Source organism: Dreissena polymorpha, chromosome 11 (genome assembly GCF_020536995.1).
Source record: "Dreissena polymorpha isolate Duluth1 chromosome 11, UMN_Dpol_1.0, whole genome shotgun sequence".
In the NCBI taxonomy this organism is placed as follows: Eukaryota; Metazoa; Mollusca; class Bivalvia; order Myida; family Dreissenidae; genus Dreissena; species Dreissena polymorpha.
The window spans coordinates 40951181-40969788 of NC_068365.1; the positions used below are offsets into that span (position 1 = coordinate 40951181).

At 35.9% G+C, this 18608-nt stretch overlaps 1 protein-coding gene across 2 annotated transcripts in view; it reads right to left on the minus strand.

Moving 5' to 3' along the window:
- Window positions 1–391: 391 nt before the first annotated feature.
- Window positions 392–18608, minus strand: part of LOC127850559 (alpha-(1,6)-fucosyltransferase-like) — a 53805-nt gene continuing 35588 nt past the window's right edge. The window contains exons 4-12 of one of the 2 annotated variants that reach the window (XM_052383678.1): window positions 18165–18215; window positions 16697–16806; window positions 15291–15404; window positions 13088–13328; window positions 11405–11651; window positions 10848–11024; window positions 7154–7336; window positions 5918–6068; window positions 392–5112 (exon numbers count right to left, since the gene is read on the minus strand). In XM_052383678.1, coding sequence (XP_052239638.1) covers window positions 4807–5112; window positions 5918–6068; window positions 7154–7336; window positions 10848–11024; window positions 11405–11651; window positions 13088–13229 — 1206 coding nt within the window. In that variant the 5' untranslated portion in view covers window positions 13230–13328; window positions 15291–15404; window positions 16697–16806; window positions 18165–18215 and the 3' untranslated portion in view covers window positions 392–4806. Of the gene's footprint in view, window positions 5113–5917; window positions 6069–7153; window positions 7337–10847; window positions 11025–11404; window positions 11652–13087; window positions 13329–15290; window positions 15459–16696; window positions 16807–18164; window positions 18216–18608 lie in introns of both variants that reach the window. The other variant, XM_052383677.1, reaches the window with a different exon arrangement.

An 18608-nucleotide genomic window follows, 5' to 3' on the forward strand; every position in this document is an offset into this window, starting at 1 on the left:
TTACTGCTTCAGGTCACTGTGACCTTGACCTTTGACCTAGCGACCTGAAAATCAATAGGCCAACATATCTATGCTCAGATATAAGATCTACTGTAAAATATCAAATCTACGTTTGAACTCTTTAAATAAATTATGCTTCAATCTCTTTGACAATGTTACAATTACAGTGCTGAATTGAATCACTTTCAGTACAGTCCAAAATAATGACCGTACAGATGTGACAGCTGAGACAGGTGTGTGATGTCAGGTTATGCTAGTAAGTATGTATGCCATAATGGCGTTATGCCTGTGCTCAGGTGAGCTAGAAAGTGAAGTTGTCATTTAAAGTTAGACAAAATACTGATTTATATTTCTTTGATAAACAAAAAGAGGCAAACAAGTACCCAACAAGCTATCTTACAGACTTTAATAAATACCAACACAGCACATTTTAAGAGAAAACATATCACAAATCACAAAGCACTTATAAATCAAAAGAAATCACAAGTCACAAACAAAACACACATCACAAAGTCCATGGAAGTTTATTATACACAATTATACAAATATTAACATTAGCATGTTTGAAATCACACTGTACCAAACAATATGGAACACTATTATTGTAATCGTCGTTCATCATACTTGTCAACATTAAATCAATAACAAAAACAACAGCTATGCTGAGCTTTAAGAACAAACATGATCTTTGTTATGCGAACATAAGTCTTATGAGGGTTTCGGCCAGCGAAGCGCCAGACAAACCCGCGCATCCGGACGGCCTGGTCAGGAGCTTCCCTGTCCGCTAATGAGACCACACAATCTTGCTTTACGTAAATATCGGTCAGTGGAGCTATGCTGGCCGCATATGGAAGAAGACCCATTTTTGAATGACGCGTGTTAAATATAATAACTTTTATTTTTTAAAAGCTTGAATGATATCTTTAAAAGAAACTAAACTGCAAACTTAGCTACAATAAGGAGTAAGTGTTTTTACATAATTCATACACAATTTAATCAAAACCAACAAGCTTAAAAAGTCACTTCTTTATCGTTAAAAAAATAATCTTTCAACGCTACAATAGTTATATGATTTAAAATATAACTTTTGGCAAACATTTGGCTGGATTTCTGGTAATCACAAGGCAAGACAAACAGATACAACATTTTAGCCTATGTTTTGCATTTTTTAACATGTATTATTATAAACATAGTCTGAAAAATAACATATAAAGAAGTGAAACTCCAGAAACTGCGGCAGTATCGCAATGCTATCATACACACCTTTGTGTTCCTTTATTTATGTCAAGGAACCAATTGCCAAAACGGTACAGTACGGCACAAAACGAAACAACATATACACGTAGTAGAATAAAGCTGGGGTCACCGCCTTGGAACGGTCAATGCTAAGCATTGGGGGTTTAAACCGGTTATAGAGCACTCAACCTCACACTTGGCCCAGCAATATTCACGATACATATAAGTGTAAATAAAATTTAACCTCATAGCATTGCAGCTCAAATTTAACAGTAATAAAAGGGAATTAACACGCATTCAATTTAATTACTATGCTATTGAGTACCGAAAGGAGAGATTGTTTATAATTCATATGATGGCTTAAAAGTGATGTAGATCTATTTGAATAAATAAATATGTTTTTTGTTTCTACAATTTTGATAGTACAAAATACGTTCATATCCATTAATTAAGAAATAGTCAGTCATAAAAAGCTTTTTATATTTTTTGTCTAAACTTAGCTGGCAAAATAAAAAAACGAACATGTTTTGCTATTTTTTAAAGGGCTGTTTTAAGCTGAAAGAAAATGAAGTGAAGTTCAAACACTGGAGCTTAAATTAAACAAATAAAAAATTAGGAGAACAAAATGGCTTCTTACTTATCAAACAATGTGCCAAAACAACCCACTAGGAACAAATTAAGTCAACATTTCAGCTATCAACGCAGTAAATACACGATTCCACTAACCTGTATAAAACATCAGATTATCTTATTGACTAGATCTATTCAGTAAACCTGTTCTCACTTTTTACATCCATGCAAATTGTATTAGATCTACATGTTCAGAGAAATTTTATATTACATGTACAGATACATTATTTTCCATGTACAGATACATTACATTACAGCTACAGAGACATTATATTACATATACAGAGACATTATATTACATGTACAAAGACATTATACATTACATCTACAGAGACATTATATAACATGTACAGAGACATAATATTACATCTAACGAGACATTATACTACATGTACCGAGACATTATATTACATTTACAGAGACATTATTTTACATGTACCGAGACATTATTCTATAATGCATAGTTCAAAGTCCCTAAACGGTATAAACATATACTATAGAGAATATAAGGTTACATTCGAGTTGAATAGACGGTATATTACTTTTTTAGAGAGGCTTAGAAAATCTGAACCACAATCCTTTGGCGATTGGTACGTGTCTTTGTGCCAAGAAAATCAACTAGATATGTATTCGATACTAAAATAACCTTATATTCAATTTATCCCTAATTTTCTAAATATTTTGGTGCTTATTTTAAAAACAAACATACGAAAATGGCAGAATGTACCAGGTAAAAACGATATATATCAAATGACGTCACACTTAAAAATGACGTAATTTTTGTGCGCACGACAGTTTAATAACCCTGGCTGCTGAAATGTAAAGCTAAGTATTCATTTTTTAAATGCTCACTTGATGATGAGATACAATGTTTTAATAACAACACCAATATTTAAAAGATATATATATCTGCATTTTTGCAAGTTTATTGATGGAACACTTCTATTTTATAGATAATTACAAGTTTATAAATACGGATCTAAAGTATAAATAGATTAACTGTTTTAAATTTACACAGATGAAATAATTTAAAATAAAAAAAACTTAATATACGATTTAATGTCATAATATCTATAAATGTGATCAAATGTAATGTTCTTAAAATCATTTTAAATAAATTATATATTTTTAAATCTAAAAAACCCTATTAATATTAACATTTATTATATACTTTCCGGTGGTTTATAGAGAAATACCAGTGACATAAAAGTGGTATTTCACTGGTTGAAGCAGTGATAAATATCGATATTTTTCACTGTTTTACTGTGAAATGACGTCATTTTTGACGAAATGACGTCAAGTTTTGGACGAAATGACGTCATTACTACAGCGAAATTCTCCAAGCAAACTCTTTACAATGTAAATAAACGTTGAAAAAAAAGCATAAAATAATTTTTTTTGTTGGATTCGTTGGAATATCGATTTTAGTTCACTCGTGATCATAGAAACAGTATATTTTAACTCGTGGCTGCGCCACTCGTGAACATATTATTTTCCATGATCACTCGTGAAATAAAATCGATAGGCCCTATTCCACCGAATCCAACAAATATCATCTATATATTTAAGAAAAGATTCGGATTACAAAAGCACTTCTTTTCTTCGGTTCAAAAAGATGGAGACAATAATATTCTGAAATTTGGAATTTAGGTTATTTAAAAAACGCTTGGTGCCATTTGAATATGCATATACGGTGTACATGAAGCTCCCTTTTCTATATTTTGATTAACTCGTACGGCATCAACAGCTATCACACGCATTACATATATACGATTAAAATAAAGCATACAAACTTTGTACAAGACGTCTAGAGGATGCTCTATTCCAAATATCAAAACAATGGGCTTTGCGGTTTCAGACAAGAATTTATTCCGTATATAAGTTATTGTAAAACTGGTTACCCACGGGCAGGGCCAGTTTTGACCTCTGTGCTTTGCGGTCTCAGAGGAGATTTTGAAGGTTTCAGTTTTTGTTAACCCCTTTTTCGGCCAATCAACAAAGTTTCATGAGAATCTGCAAAGCGGTCCGATGTCGTTTGAACACACACACACACACACGCACGCACGCACGCACGCACGCACGCAAGCACGCACGCACACACGCACGCACGCACGCACGCACGCACGCACACACTCACACACACACACACACACACACACACATACACACACACACACACACACAACACTCACACACACACACACACACACACATGCACGCATTGACAGACAATGGACATCACAGTATACCAATAGCTCACAATGAGAACATTGTCCTCAGATGAGATAACCACGTGCAACTTTAAAAATGAAAAATGTTATACAATTATACTTCTTTAAATATTTTGACCATTTACGTGTAAGTTGTTGGAATTTGACACACTCTCCACAATTCACTAATTAATTTTTTTTTAAAAGCAGATAATCATTCGTTTTGTAGATCTACGGGTTACTGCAATACGTGATACTGTTGTTTTGGGGGGTGGGGTGGGGGAAGAGTCCCTGATGTATTAAGGTTGATGGCACCTGTATGCTTAACACAGGTTTAAAACACACATCCCCATAATCAAATAAGCCTATTTCATTTGCAATATCCGTATATAATTCACTGCGTAGATAGTTGAGAACTATTGAGCAACTGAAGTGGCTTTACTATATCTATCTAACGATATTAAACATTATATAAGTAACGTTATACATATTTATAAATTCAAATATGTGTTAGTTTATTTCAACATAAATGAAGAGCAATTCGTATCATTACAGTGAAAATGGGCATTCGTATGAAACTTTGACGATGTTCTAAACCTAAATGCGTAAACATAATATGACTTGTGGCAAACATATTGCAACACAATGTAAGTATAAATTTTCTCTCCTTATAACCAAACATAAACTAACAAAAACAAACAACAGCCTTAAGTCATCACAAATCATGTACTTAGGGGTAAGTCGGCATCTTCACCAAATCTATTTTATTCACCGTCTTGTATGATGGGAACAGACCGGACTTTCCCGTCTTCGTGTTTTTACCATTGGAATACCCGTCCCAGTAGTTTCCGGCCACACCGACCGTGTCCCCGGCGTTGAAGCTGATGTCCCCTTCACGTCGACTCTGGTGATTCTCAACCGCCAACCAGTTGTGCGCGTTCTTCCCGCCAAAGTAGTAGATGTCATCTAGAGACTTGAATCGCTCAGAGGCGTCCCCGTGTAGCGGCTGCATCAACTCGTATGCCACTCTGCAGACCTGGCGAGGGATATCACAAAGCATTACACAGTTAAATGAGCCATGTTCTGGGGAAACTGGGCTAAAGGCATGTGCGAGTGTCGTCCCAAATTAGTCCATCAGGGACAACACATTCCACCTAGACTGAATTTTCGTTAAGAACAAACTTTCTTTCAACAAAAAATCACATAGAAGCGGAAATTGTCGTCCCTGATTTGCCTGTTCAGACTGCACTTGCATTAAGCTCAGTTTTCCAGAGCGCAGCTCAAATCAAGAGAGAACATGCAGTGTCACACCAACATACAATTGTATGGTCCACATGACTCCGGTGGTTGATATTTAGGGGTTCCATCGATTACATGGGGCCCGTTAATCTGTTGTATTTTAATTCGTAATTTCATTTTGCAGGTTTTGTAGTAATAAGATAAAATGTAAGACATTTTAAAATTATAACAAAACACTTATACATATTATAGATGATATAATTCATTTTTGCACAGATTGCTATCAACATATCAGAAAAATCATGCATCCTTTGAGATTCAAGTTAAAAATCACCAGGGGTTCTGACACTTCCATTAGGTTATTTGAAGCAGAAGATCAAATCATGTTAATCCTTGAGGATGTTAGTGAAACAGTTATGACCTCTTTAGGTTTACAATTGCTCTTAAAAGAATAAAGTGTGATGAAGATCTCATATTGCCTAGTATTCCCATTAAATTCTCATTACGTTATGTGAAAACCAGATGAAAGCTTTTGTCCTTTGTTTAAATCAAGGTAAAATTCAACTTGAAGAGATACGATATGTGATTACAATAACATTCACCTGAGATGAGAAAGTACAGACGAGATAATCACATCGTGACAGCAGGTAAGTGTCGAGAATAACGCCACAAAGGGAGGCATCTGTGTAGCAACTGCCCAGGCTGGCAGTCTTTGATACCTCGTAGTCACTCACAAAGATGAAGTGAGGATAACTAGAATGATATGAACACGAAAAAGAATTACTCTTTTCTTGTCAGAAAATAAATTATTATAAACATTTTGACAAGTATTTATTGAACAATCAATAAAGAGAACAATTGACTGTGTGTGTTTGTGCATACAAATGTAAAAATAATGTGATTGTTAAAAGAAAGTCGTATTAAATGTTCTATCATGAAATGTTCTACTATGAAATAGACTATAGCCCCCACTATTTATATTGTGAAACAGACTACGGCTCCCGCCAACGTTAACCCTGTACCCTGTTTTCTGATGCCGCACTTCTATATTAAACGTCTTAGCAGAAGCACGTGTTGTGTTGTAATTAACATTAGTTAATTATCATTAGAGCTGACGTTTATATAAGTCATATACACAATAGTGTCATAATTATAAAACATGGTGTCAGAACGGACATATGTACCTACGAAAAATCTGATAACTTAAAACTAGTGAACTTATTTGTAATAAATAACCTTCTGACAATTACAAAATGGCTCTATCTGGAATAACACCACCAGTTATGGACTGGGTCAGTTCAAACCTACCATCCACGTGGGAGAAATTCGAACGACACATCAAATTAATATTTTCCGGACCATTAAAATAAAAATCGGAAGAGGAATTGATATCGTTCTTGCTCACATGGTTCGGCAAAAAAGGCCAAGATATTTCACAAGGATGTCCAATGACAGAAGAAGAAAAAACTCAACTAAAACATATTTTGAAAAATTCCAAAAACACGTGAAACCCAAATTAAATCCGTTCTTTGCAAGATATCAATTTTACAAGGAAGACAAAAATGATGAAAACATTGAACAATTCATAACAAGACTAAAACTTAAAATTACTGACCGTCGATTTCCAGCAATAGTGAATGATGAAATGATACGAGATCGAATTGTGTTCGGTGTGAAAAATCAAAAACTTCGAGAGAAGCTTATAAATGAAGGCGAAAATCTGACGCTCGACAAAGCGATACAGATATCTCAAAACTTCGAATACTGCAGACAACAAATGTCGCTGATCAACCAAAAAGACGTACACCTCATTAGCTCACGTGACAAAGGGCACTTACGTGGCGGAAGAAGAGGTCGAGAACGTGATCGATACCCAGCACAGAGGGAAGTTCAGCAAAAAGCCGATCAAGACCAACCATCGCATAGGAGAGCACAGCAAACAGCCCCTAATCGTGGAAATAAACGGGATCGACGGTGCGAGCGCTGCGGCAACCCGACGCACAAAGAACGGACACAATGCCCTGCATGGGGAGAGACATGCAACAGATGTCACAAGAAAAACCATTGGAGACGATTGTGTAAATCAAAATACGTTTACGATGTCGATAATAGTGACAGTGACAGTGAAAATACACAGGACAATGATTCGTGTGATTCGTGGATACAACCCTACTCCATAGATACGGTAAGTCAACCACAATCGTCCGCCCACTCATCTGCTCCCAATAAGGCATTCGTAAATGTTAGCATCGATCCCAATTTGCAGAACATACAATTCAAAATTGATACCGGATCAAGCGTCAACAGCGATCAACACAATCTCTAAAAACATTTCGAATCGCTCAATATCAAAGCCCCATTAAAAGCCCCTGACACAAGACTTACTTCCTACTCAGGCGATAACATACATGTATTTGGAAAAATAAATCTCAAATGCAAATATCGAGCATCAGAGACGCAGGCTACATTTTACATTGTGAATAGCGCACAGCCCCTGATGGGTTTACAAACTTCGCTTGATTTAGGTCTGTTGAAATTAACATACGAGGTCAATGAACAAACGGACAGTCCTATCATTAAGGAATATGTCATGTCTGAATACGGCGAATTGTTTAGAGGTATCGGAACTCTCCCGGGCAAAAGTAAATTGCACATTCGCGAAGATGCGATTCCGGTGGTTACGCCACCAAGACGCATAGCGGAAGCCTTAAAATCTCGCCTCAAGTCCGAACTTGAGGAAATGGTCAAAGACGATATTATAAGGCATGTATCGGAACCGACAGACTGGGTCAATCCAATCGTGGTTGTTGAAAAACCCAATGGCAAATTGCGGATCTGCCTAGATCCAAAACAGCTCAATAACGCGATACGACTTCCGTATTATGCAACGTCTACACTTGACCTTGTCGCAAAATTGTCAGGCGCAACGCGTTTTAGCTTACTTGATTTAATACACGCATACTTGAGTGTGGAATTAGACGAGGAATCATCGTACCTTACCACATTTGCAACACCCTTTGGAAGGTACCGCTACTTGCGCCTTCCGTACGGAATTTCGGCTTCTAGCGACATATTGTGTCAAAAAAGTGACGAAACATTTGAGGAACTACCAGGTATTCACCCGCTCGTTGACGACATTCTAGTCTGGGGACGCACCCCCAAAGAACATGACAAAAACCTGACACATGTATTGATACGAGCACTCGAACGTTGTATCAAATTCAATCAGCTAAAATGCACAATCGGGGTAAAATCAGTGCCATTCTTTGGTCACGTGATCACTGACACCGAATTACAAGCCGACCCGAAGAAAATTGAGGCAATCTCAAAATTGAAGACCCCAGACAGCCGCGAAAAGGTCGAAACCTTTCTAGGACTCGTTAATTACATGGCAAAATTTGCGCCAAACTTAGTCGAGGTCACCGCCCCCATAAGGAGCCTCCTTAAGAAAGAGGTAGAGTTCCTGTGGGACGCCCCACAGGAAATAGCCCTGTCAAAGATTAAAGACTTCATCACCCAGTCGCCAGTTCTAGAGTATTATGACCATAACAAGTCCCTGATACTGGAAACAGACGCGAGCAAATATGGGTAAGGCTGCTGTCTTATGCAAGACGAGAGACCAATTGCGTTTGCCAGCAAATCATTAACGGACACGGAAATTGGTTACGCAGTCATTGAAAAAGAACTTCTCGCGATTCTTTTTGGGTTAAAACGATTTCATCAATTCACGTACGGTAGAGAAGTAATCGTTCACTGCGATCACAAGCCAATTTCTTCAATAATGAAAAATCCACTGGCTGCTGCACCGCCGCGACTATCAAGAATACTTCTTGCAATGTCCAAATACCAGGTCAATGTTCAGCACGTACCCGGCACAAAAATCCCTGTCAGTGACTGCTTGTCAAGACACACGTTGCCAGACACATGCCCCGAAATAATTGAACGTCTTGATAGTCACGTGCACACGGTATATCAACAAATTCCCGTCACAGATCGCAAACTTCAAATAATACGTACCGAAATAACGAAATACCCACATATGACAAAATTAAAACGGACTATAACCGATGGCTGGCCGGAATCTGCGAGCAAATGCGATCGAAACATAGCGGAATATTTCAATCACCGCGACGAATTAAGCTCAGAGGATGGTCTGATATTCAGAGGTCACACATTGGTTATCCCAAAGTCTCTGTAAAATGAACTAATAGAAAAAGTTCATTCATCACACTTGAGAATTACGAAAACACTGGAACGTGCCAAAGATTCGTTGTTTTGACCTGGCATGTCTAAGCAAATAACTGATAACGTCAGTAATTGCCCGACTTGCCTTACTCACAGAGATGCAAATGCCCCAGAACCTCTGATAACGACCGCATTCCCAGACAGACCCTTTCAGCAAATCGCCACTGATCTGTTCCACTTTAACGGATAAGAATACCTGTTAACGGTCGACTACTATAGTAGGTTCTTTGAAATTGACCATTTACCGAACACACGATCACATACAGTGATAACGAAATCGCAAAAACACATGTCAAGAATGTCAATTCCCGATATCCTGATATCGGACAATGGCCCTCAATTTTCGTGCGCCGAATTTAAGAAATTCGCTGATTCTTGGGGATTCGAACACAGAACGTCATCACACGGTCATCCACAAAGCAATGGTTTGGCCAAAAAGACAGTAGGAACAGCTAAAAAGCTGATTCAAAAAGCATTAAATACGAAAACCGACATTGAAGTGTCAATCCCAGATCCCCGAAAAAACCCAATCATAAACCCAGATACAGGATATAGAACATGGGCAGGACGATTAGTGATTTGCAACCGATAATATGCAGGAAATAAATGGACGAAATAGAGAAAATTAAATTCTAACAAAGGAAAGGCATTTGAATCCATAGTTTGATTATAAACTAACATTTATGATTGGTCAATATTCTGTCGAAAACTCTTGATTTATTTTCAAAGTTTTGATATTATCATACCATATGTATTATACAAACATGTAATGTATTATTTAACAACATAATCATATTTGGTTTTGCTTTTTAGAAAAAGAGGGAGATGTTCTATCATGAAATGTTCTACTATGAAATAGACTATAGCCACCACTATTTATATTGTGAAACAGACTACGGCTCCCGCCAACGTTAACCCTGTACCCTGTTTTCTGATGCCGCACTTCTATATTAAACGTCTTAGCAGAAGCACGTGTTGTGTTGTAATTAACATTAGTTAATACTCATTAGAGTTGACGTTTATATAAGTCATATACACAATAGTGTCATAATTATAAAACATTAAAAAAAACTATTTCATAATATGGCCATGTATAAACACACAGAAATCTGAACCTATAGAACAACCAGGAAACACCGACGCGGTTGACATTTATGTTATTGTACAAAATAATTGAGCTCAGTAGCAAAAATTAATTTAGATATTAAAATTTTCTAGTTGACAGATATCAAACTTGAACAACAACAATACTGTTTAAACACTTGTTTTTTCCTTTCTGAAATTTACTTCTTTTTCGCCTCAGGTAAGACCCCTGGATCATCGGACGCTAGGTACACCTTCCTCTGGACTCCGGAGTGCTGCTTCTCATAAATATCGAACCACTCGTCGACGTGACGCATATAGTCATCAACGCTGTGAACCAGTGCCTCCTTAATGACATTGTCCGTCCGTCTCACGTGTACTCTGTAATACATTCAATATTTAAGGTTCTCATTCATTTATGATACGTTACCCTACCAGTAACGTAACACTGCAAACTACCACTGCCAATTCTAAAAAATACTGTAAAATAAAGGCACACTGTCTTTGACAAGTATTTCAAGAAAACAGCTTTAAAACACAACACTTAAATGTGTATATAACAGGGCTTTTGCAGTACTGTAAAACATCAAATAGCTCTTCAACTGAATATCAAGTTTCATGATGAAAACGGTAAGGGACTAAACAGTACTTATACGCATACGGTGTGCTTCTGATAAATGGAAAGCACAAGACAGAAAACACAAAGCTATGCAAACAACTTTTACTTAAAGCAATACTCTTCAGAAAAGAGTCCAGCTTACCCTACAACGGGATTCGTAAAGCCCAGATTTTGTTTGCTCTCATCAAGTAACTCCTGCAGCATTTCGTTCGGTCGGGTCAAGTAGGTCACACACTGACCGACCCACCAGGCCGCGGGGTCGCAATGGACACGAGTCAAGCGGTCAGCAAGGTCCTCCGGTAACGCTAGCGGTAAAAACCGTGGCCGTGGAGACAGCATGTCCAGTATCGGAAGCTCGATGACTTGTGAATCATCCGTCATGGAATTCGCTGTATAAAATTAAAGTCATCAATTGTTTACTTAATATTTGATTTTAGAATTATTACGTCATTGTAATAATCTTTCATTATTGAAGTGTACAGTCTATGTAAAAGTAAATAAATGGAAGCATTTTAAAATTCGTGTTATATATCTAATAGTTTAAAGATAGCTCCCTCGACTGTTCTATGACAAAAGCAACATTTAAAGAAGTGGTATTCAAACTAACGTAGTGTTCACAAAGTATTTTCTATTTTGTATTTCACCAATTTATGAGACGTCGAGAAAAAGTGTCCTTAATTTGCATAAACACAAATGGGGAAATAGAGAAAAATGCAATAACATTTTTAATTTTAACTCAAAAAAGATATAAGTTGTATGAATATTATATGTGCCACACGATAATGCAAACAACGCTGCACAGGTTATATTCAAGCTGCTGGCATAAGAATTCCACTTCAGTTTTTGTTCCATTTAGTAAAACGTCATATTGTAAGCGTTAACGCCAATAAAGACATCTTATAGTTATTGACGAACTTACGCCAAAGACATTTAAGATAACTTTACAAGACCTGTGTTTGTATAACACAATGCCTCCAGAAAAGTGCTATTTTAGAGATTTTTTGTAAGTCTAAGGCCCGTCACTTCGTCAAAAGCAATCGACCGGAAAGAACCTCACACTTGATCTGTAAGTCATGTAGGTAGACTCACACACCAAAAATAAGGTCAGTATTTGAAAGCGTTACGGAAAATCATCATAAAAAGTGTTATTTTAAAGAAAATTCTTAAAGTCCTAGGCCCGTTACTGCATTAAAATTCAATGGACCAAAACGAAACTCAAACTTGATCTGAAAGTCATGCAGGTAGACTCACTAACCAAAAATAAGGTAAATATCTGAAAGAGTTTAGGAAACAAATTCCGGAAACGGAAAGACGGACTGGCGGTCGCACGGACGGACAGTCTGACTGCTATATGCAACCCTACCGGGGGCATAACAAAACGAAGTCATTTTCAAATAAATGAATGAATAATTATTACCGTCATTAATAATATTGAGTTCATTTACATAGATGGAGAGATCATCATGGTATGAAAAACAGGTCACATGTAAGGAGTACAACAAAATAAAATTCCCTAGCATGAGCATATTTATAACTGGCGGAACAACCTTTCTAAATGTTCAACTGATCTCAGAATATTTGTACTAGATACCCCGCTTTCTTTTTTGTACCCTCACAAATTATTGAGTTCATGTGCAAACGTAGAGAATTCATCAGGGTATGAACAACAGGTCACATGGGTAGATTACTCCAGTAATCTATTCCAAAACACTGATATCCACAAAAAGAAAAGAAAAGATTCACCACTGTTGTAGCAACCTTTCTGAATGATCAACATGTTCTCAAAGTATTTAACTGGATTCCCATCATTATTTTTTTACTTTACTTAAGTCCCCATCTTGAGGTGTTCTGACCGCCGGTGAGCGGCACGTCTTGCTGAGTGGCAGGAATACAGATTCCCAGCCCTTAGACGAGTACCTCCAGCCTTCCGACTGCAGGATGAGCGTGCGCTGGGTGGCATACGCCATGATCAAACAGTAGGTCACGTGATGCAGCTGACACCCGTAGCCACAATCCTTATCCAGGTTACAGAAAATCTTCTTGGCTTTGTCACAGTCCGCAGGATTCTGAGGCGCAAATATGATTATGACACAAAGGATACTTTTCTATTTTATAGAGAGAGTAGAAGAATACTTACCATCTGATAAAAACCAGAGCTTGTTTCAGAAGGGGCAAATATCCATCAACACCTCATGTCATAAGATGTTTTTGTAAAAAAATCTTATTTGGAAAAAGGGCATAACATTTAGATGTTTAATGCAGGATGATAACAGTTGCACATGCTGAACTTAATAAATAAGGAACAGCACATACCATTTTGAATATGGTATATTGAAAAGTATAACATAACTTCTTTGGACTTGTTTGTGTGTACAGAAAGAAGAATGGACCTTTGATCATGGTAACTCTAGCACATCCCCTTACTGCAAACTTACCAGTGTTACAAGTGAGAAAATCAGGTTTAATACAAAGATATTCCAATATCCAAATTTCAACACGTCAAACAGGCTCATCCGAATTGAAACCTTTTATGGGAGATATTTTTTCAAAGAAAGTAGCTTCCGACCATTATCCAATATAGGAATAAAGTGCAATCCTTGATCAGTCCATACAGTCCTGAGTCCACACGTTCCACTTTCCAGGTATTTTCTGTTCAACGGAAGTCATTTTAGAAACAAGCTGCAAATCAACTGTAGGCTGCAAGGGCTGATCCTTGCAAACATTTCTTCACAATTATTGCGCACTATTTTCATAATGCAACAAGAATCATGGCATCGCCAACAAATCATGTTTTTGACGTTTTGGTTATTAATTTAATTTAGATTATTTTGTAATCCCAAGATGCGTTTGCATGTAAATTGTAAACTACCAACACACACCATGTTCAAGGACAATATCACTTTAAAAACTCAAGCTTTAGAGCGAAACAGTTTTTATATTCTTAGAAACAGTGATCTAACCTTGACCAAACTGGTCCCAAATTAATTCACAAGCTAGATACACTTGAGAGTAACTTTCTCTTACATTTCATCACAATATATCTATGAGTATCCAAGTCAATATGCAGAAATTGGTTTTCTTTTTTTAGTAACAGTGACCTTGACCATTATCCAACTGGGCCAAATGAACTCCCATGCTAAGTCTGACTATAAGTAGCCTGCATATACATTTCAAAGCAAACCATCTGTCAAAACTCAAGGTAGATGTATTGACCGGAAACCTACTTTTTATGTTTCTGAACAATAACCCTGACCTTAACATTTCAATCCCCATTTACAATCCTAATCTAGGTATCCAAATTTGCTATATCCTCAGTGTCATCAAGATTGGGCACTGGACACTAACGTCATTAACCGGAAACAACCGGTTTGCTTTTTATTAAATTTTTATTTACAATGATTTTTATTAACAGTGATTTTGATTTAGAACCGACTAGCCCAAAATACAATCCGAGACGAGGTCTGAATTTAAGCTACATATACATACATTTCCTGTACAATATCTCCATCCAAACGCAAGTTATTGAGTGGGCACTATTTTAATATTTGTAGCAAATGGGACCTTGACCTCTGACTAGTCCAAATGCAACCACAAGCCCGGTCTCCATACAAGCTTGTTATATCCAAATTTCGTCAAGAATGATAATTTCAACTAAAATTATTGACCGGAAACACCTGATGGAAGCCGCCCGCCTGCTCGCCCATCCAACTCCCCACCAGCCATACCTTACTGTAATAATCTGGATTTTAAGCATCTTTGAAAATATGTTTAATAAAACCTGCATTACTTATGCTGTTAAGAAAAAATACATATTCGTGACTACAAATGTTTCTCAGATAATCACAATAAGTTAAATAACTTTATGTTGTTACATTTTTACCATATGTTTATATTTGACTGATAAAAAGGGACTTCACCAGCTGACCTTATGAAAAATCCAGAAAGAGGGGCAACGACAGCAAATCACAAACGTGACATTACGCCTATTTTGCCCATTAGATACACCTTTACACCTACTGCAAACTCACCCGAAGATATTCGAGCCTCCTCTGTACGAGATCAGTCAACCTGTTGGCCTCCTGCTTGCGCCAGTCCCCTGCTCCGTCCAACGTGTTGGCCAGCTTGCTCTGGTCATCCTTTAACTTCATGTTGAGAGAACAAGCATTGTTGTAAAGTTTATGCAAGGCTATCATGATCTGAAATAAAACGATTTTATATACAAAACAAGTCCATCATGGTTTTACACATACAATAGGCTATCGTGATTTGACGTACATACAACTTAAATATAACGTAAACCTATCCTATTTTGAGATAAATATAACATACGGCTATCATGATTTGACATGTAACATTAGTCTAACATGATTTTACATGTAACATAAGTCTAACATTATTTGACATATAACATAAGGCTATCATGATTTGACATATAACATAAGTCTCACATGATTTGACATATAAATTAAGTGTAACATGATTTGACATATAACATACGGCTATCATGATTTGACATGTAACATAAGCTTGACATGATTTGACATAAAATATAAGTCTAACATGATTTGACTTATAACATGTATATATATATATATATATATATATATATATATATATTAGATTATATTTATTAACAATATTTCCAGAAGTCCAATGACCCACGTGGACACATTTCAGTACAAATATTAATAACAACATTAAAAAACATATATACTTATGACAAGTATTTAAAATATGATTAATTTGTTTAAGATTATAAATAATTCGTAAATCAATAATATCATTAACAGCAGTTTATAATACGTACATTTATTAGTCGCAAAAAATATTATGAGACAATAACCACAACTCACACAAACCTACTAAAAATACAGGAGACACTGAGTAATACAAATCCCATAGTCCATTGTATTTCTTTAAAAACACAATTTTAGAAATTACAATACATGATATTTAGAATGAACGTGTTAGGTTCTAATAACATAATAAATTACGTGTTTATTTCGGAACAATAACATATGTAAGATGACATGCATGGAATAAGTGATATAGTTAAAATTCATAAAGGTACACATTTAATACCATTTGATTAATTTTAGCACTTTATACTTAACATTTTGATAACGTATGAAATATATGTACATTTTATTTGCATACAAAACAACAGCAATTTACATATTTGAGCAAGTGAAAGTAGTCAGCATCTTAAATGGATAGACGACATGCATGAAATACGTTTAATGGATAAATCTACATCAAATTGACTGACACTTGTTAGTAAAATTAACTAAAAATGCAGCATGAACAAAGGCACTTAGTTTTCCTAACACGGGTTCACTACCAGGAGGCATACGTTCTTTAAATGTTTACATATTTGATATGTTTCTGAAATATGAAGATATATATTTACATTTTAAATCTGTATATAACTTACATTCAAGCACAAAATGGTAGAAGTCTTCAAGACGGTTACAGGTCATACATGTCCTTTGCTCAACAGGTGTAGAATTGGGTTTAGACCATCTGCCACCTTCTATTCTCACTCTATGAGAAGATAATCGTAACCTAGATAAGCTAAGTCTGTACTTTTTAATATAACATAAGGCTAAAAACGGTTGAAGTTGAAAGTTTGCTATATTTCCCCCCCCCCCAAAAGAGCTCTGCTCGACTTTACCAATCGACTGTTCCAATTTTAGATAAAATTATCTGTACGTCTTTGTTTAATAGCGCTAGGAAATATAGTATCGTGACCGACATCTTGAAAATACCAGACAGCGTTAAAACCAAGTGTGCTTAGCAAATCACGTAGTTCGGAACACCAACTTTTTTGTTATAATATCTTTCGCAATCATTCAACAATGTAAGGTAAACCTTTATTTGAATTTATTATTATAAGTCTAAACCAATATTGTATAATACTATAATGTCTTTTTGTTTGACAGTTAAGGCGCCCAAGTTCGCCGTATATAAAATCATTTTGATTGGTTCTTTTAACACCCAACATTTTTTTTAATTGCATATGAATGCGTTCTATAGCAACGCCCTTGACAAAGCCCAAACTTCACTTCCGAAATTAAGAATAGGTGCTATAAACAAATCTAGTCTGTGTTTCACAGTAGTGTCGGGAAATTTATAAAGGCATTTGTTCATCTTGCATATCGCCTTCAAAGCTTGACCAGCTAGTGTGTTTTATGCATCAGAGAAAGAGCCACTAGGCGTAAATACAACAGAAATAAAATTTTAAATATCATTGTAGTGGAATAAAATATTGTTTGATAGCCGTCCCCCTTTTTTGAATATCATGACTTTTGTTTTATCGGTGTTAACTACCAACTACCAGCGTTTACAATATTCATAAAATGCATTTAGTTAATGTTGCAATTCCTCAGTGTTATTAAAAAAAAATGATATTCTGCGTAAAACACAAGAAATCGTTTTAAATCATCTATATCTTTAACATAAATACCGCTTTCAAAAAAGACTGATTCTAAATAATTTAACAACATAAAAAACAGGAAAGGCTATAAACATTCTCCTTGTCTGACCCCTAGCAAACATTCAAAATCTCCACTTAATTTATTACAATATTTTACTATAGATTTAACAGATGAGTATAGTGATCTTACTTAATTAAAACACAAAGATTTTTTCAAACCACATAATCACATGCTTTACCAAAGTCCACAAATACACAAAACAGCTGTTTTCCTTGATTAAATACGTGTGTCAAACGACCATGCAGTACAAACAAGTTGTCAAGAGTGCTCATGTTTTGTATAACTCACGCCTGCGCTTCAACGTATACATAGTAATGTTCCGCCCAATGTGAGAGTCTTATATTTAAAATGGCAGTAAACATATAATGAAATATATATATGAGAAAAAAGTTAACTGTCCGTTACCTGTTCATCTACCTGTATATACCTTTATGAGCATGCCTGTTGATTCTGATTCTGAAATCCAACACCAAAATTGTGTGTATCTTAAAGATCATATAGAAAAACATCCACTATAAATTTAAACTAAGCTTTGTCACAAATGTGACTTATGCCCTTGAACATCACTGTGTCTGCTATGTTTAAGGGCAAATAACTCAGGAATGTGATGATCACTTGGGATGAAAATCGATTACACATCTACGAATCATCATGATGGCATTTATTAAGTTTCAAATAAAATCGCTCACGAAATTAGAAAGAAATGACCTCCACAAACTCAAAACATTTAAAGCTTACAAACCGTATAACTACTCCAGAGGCCACATTTATGACACTACATATTTCTGTTAAATTTATTTTTAGTATTTGAATATTTCAAAAAATGAAAATAATGAATTATGTCGATGT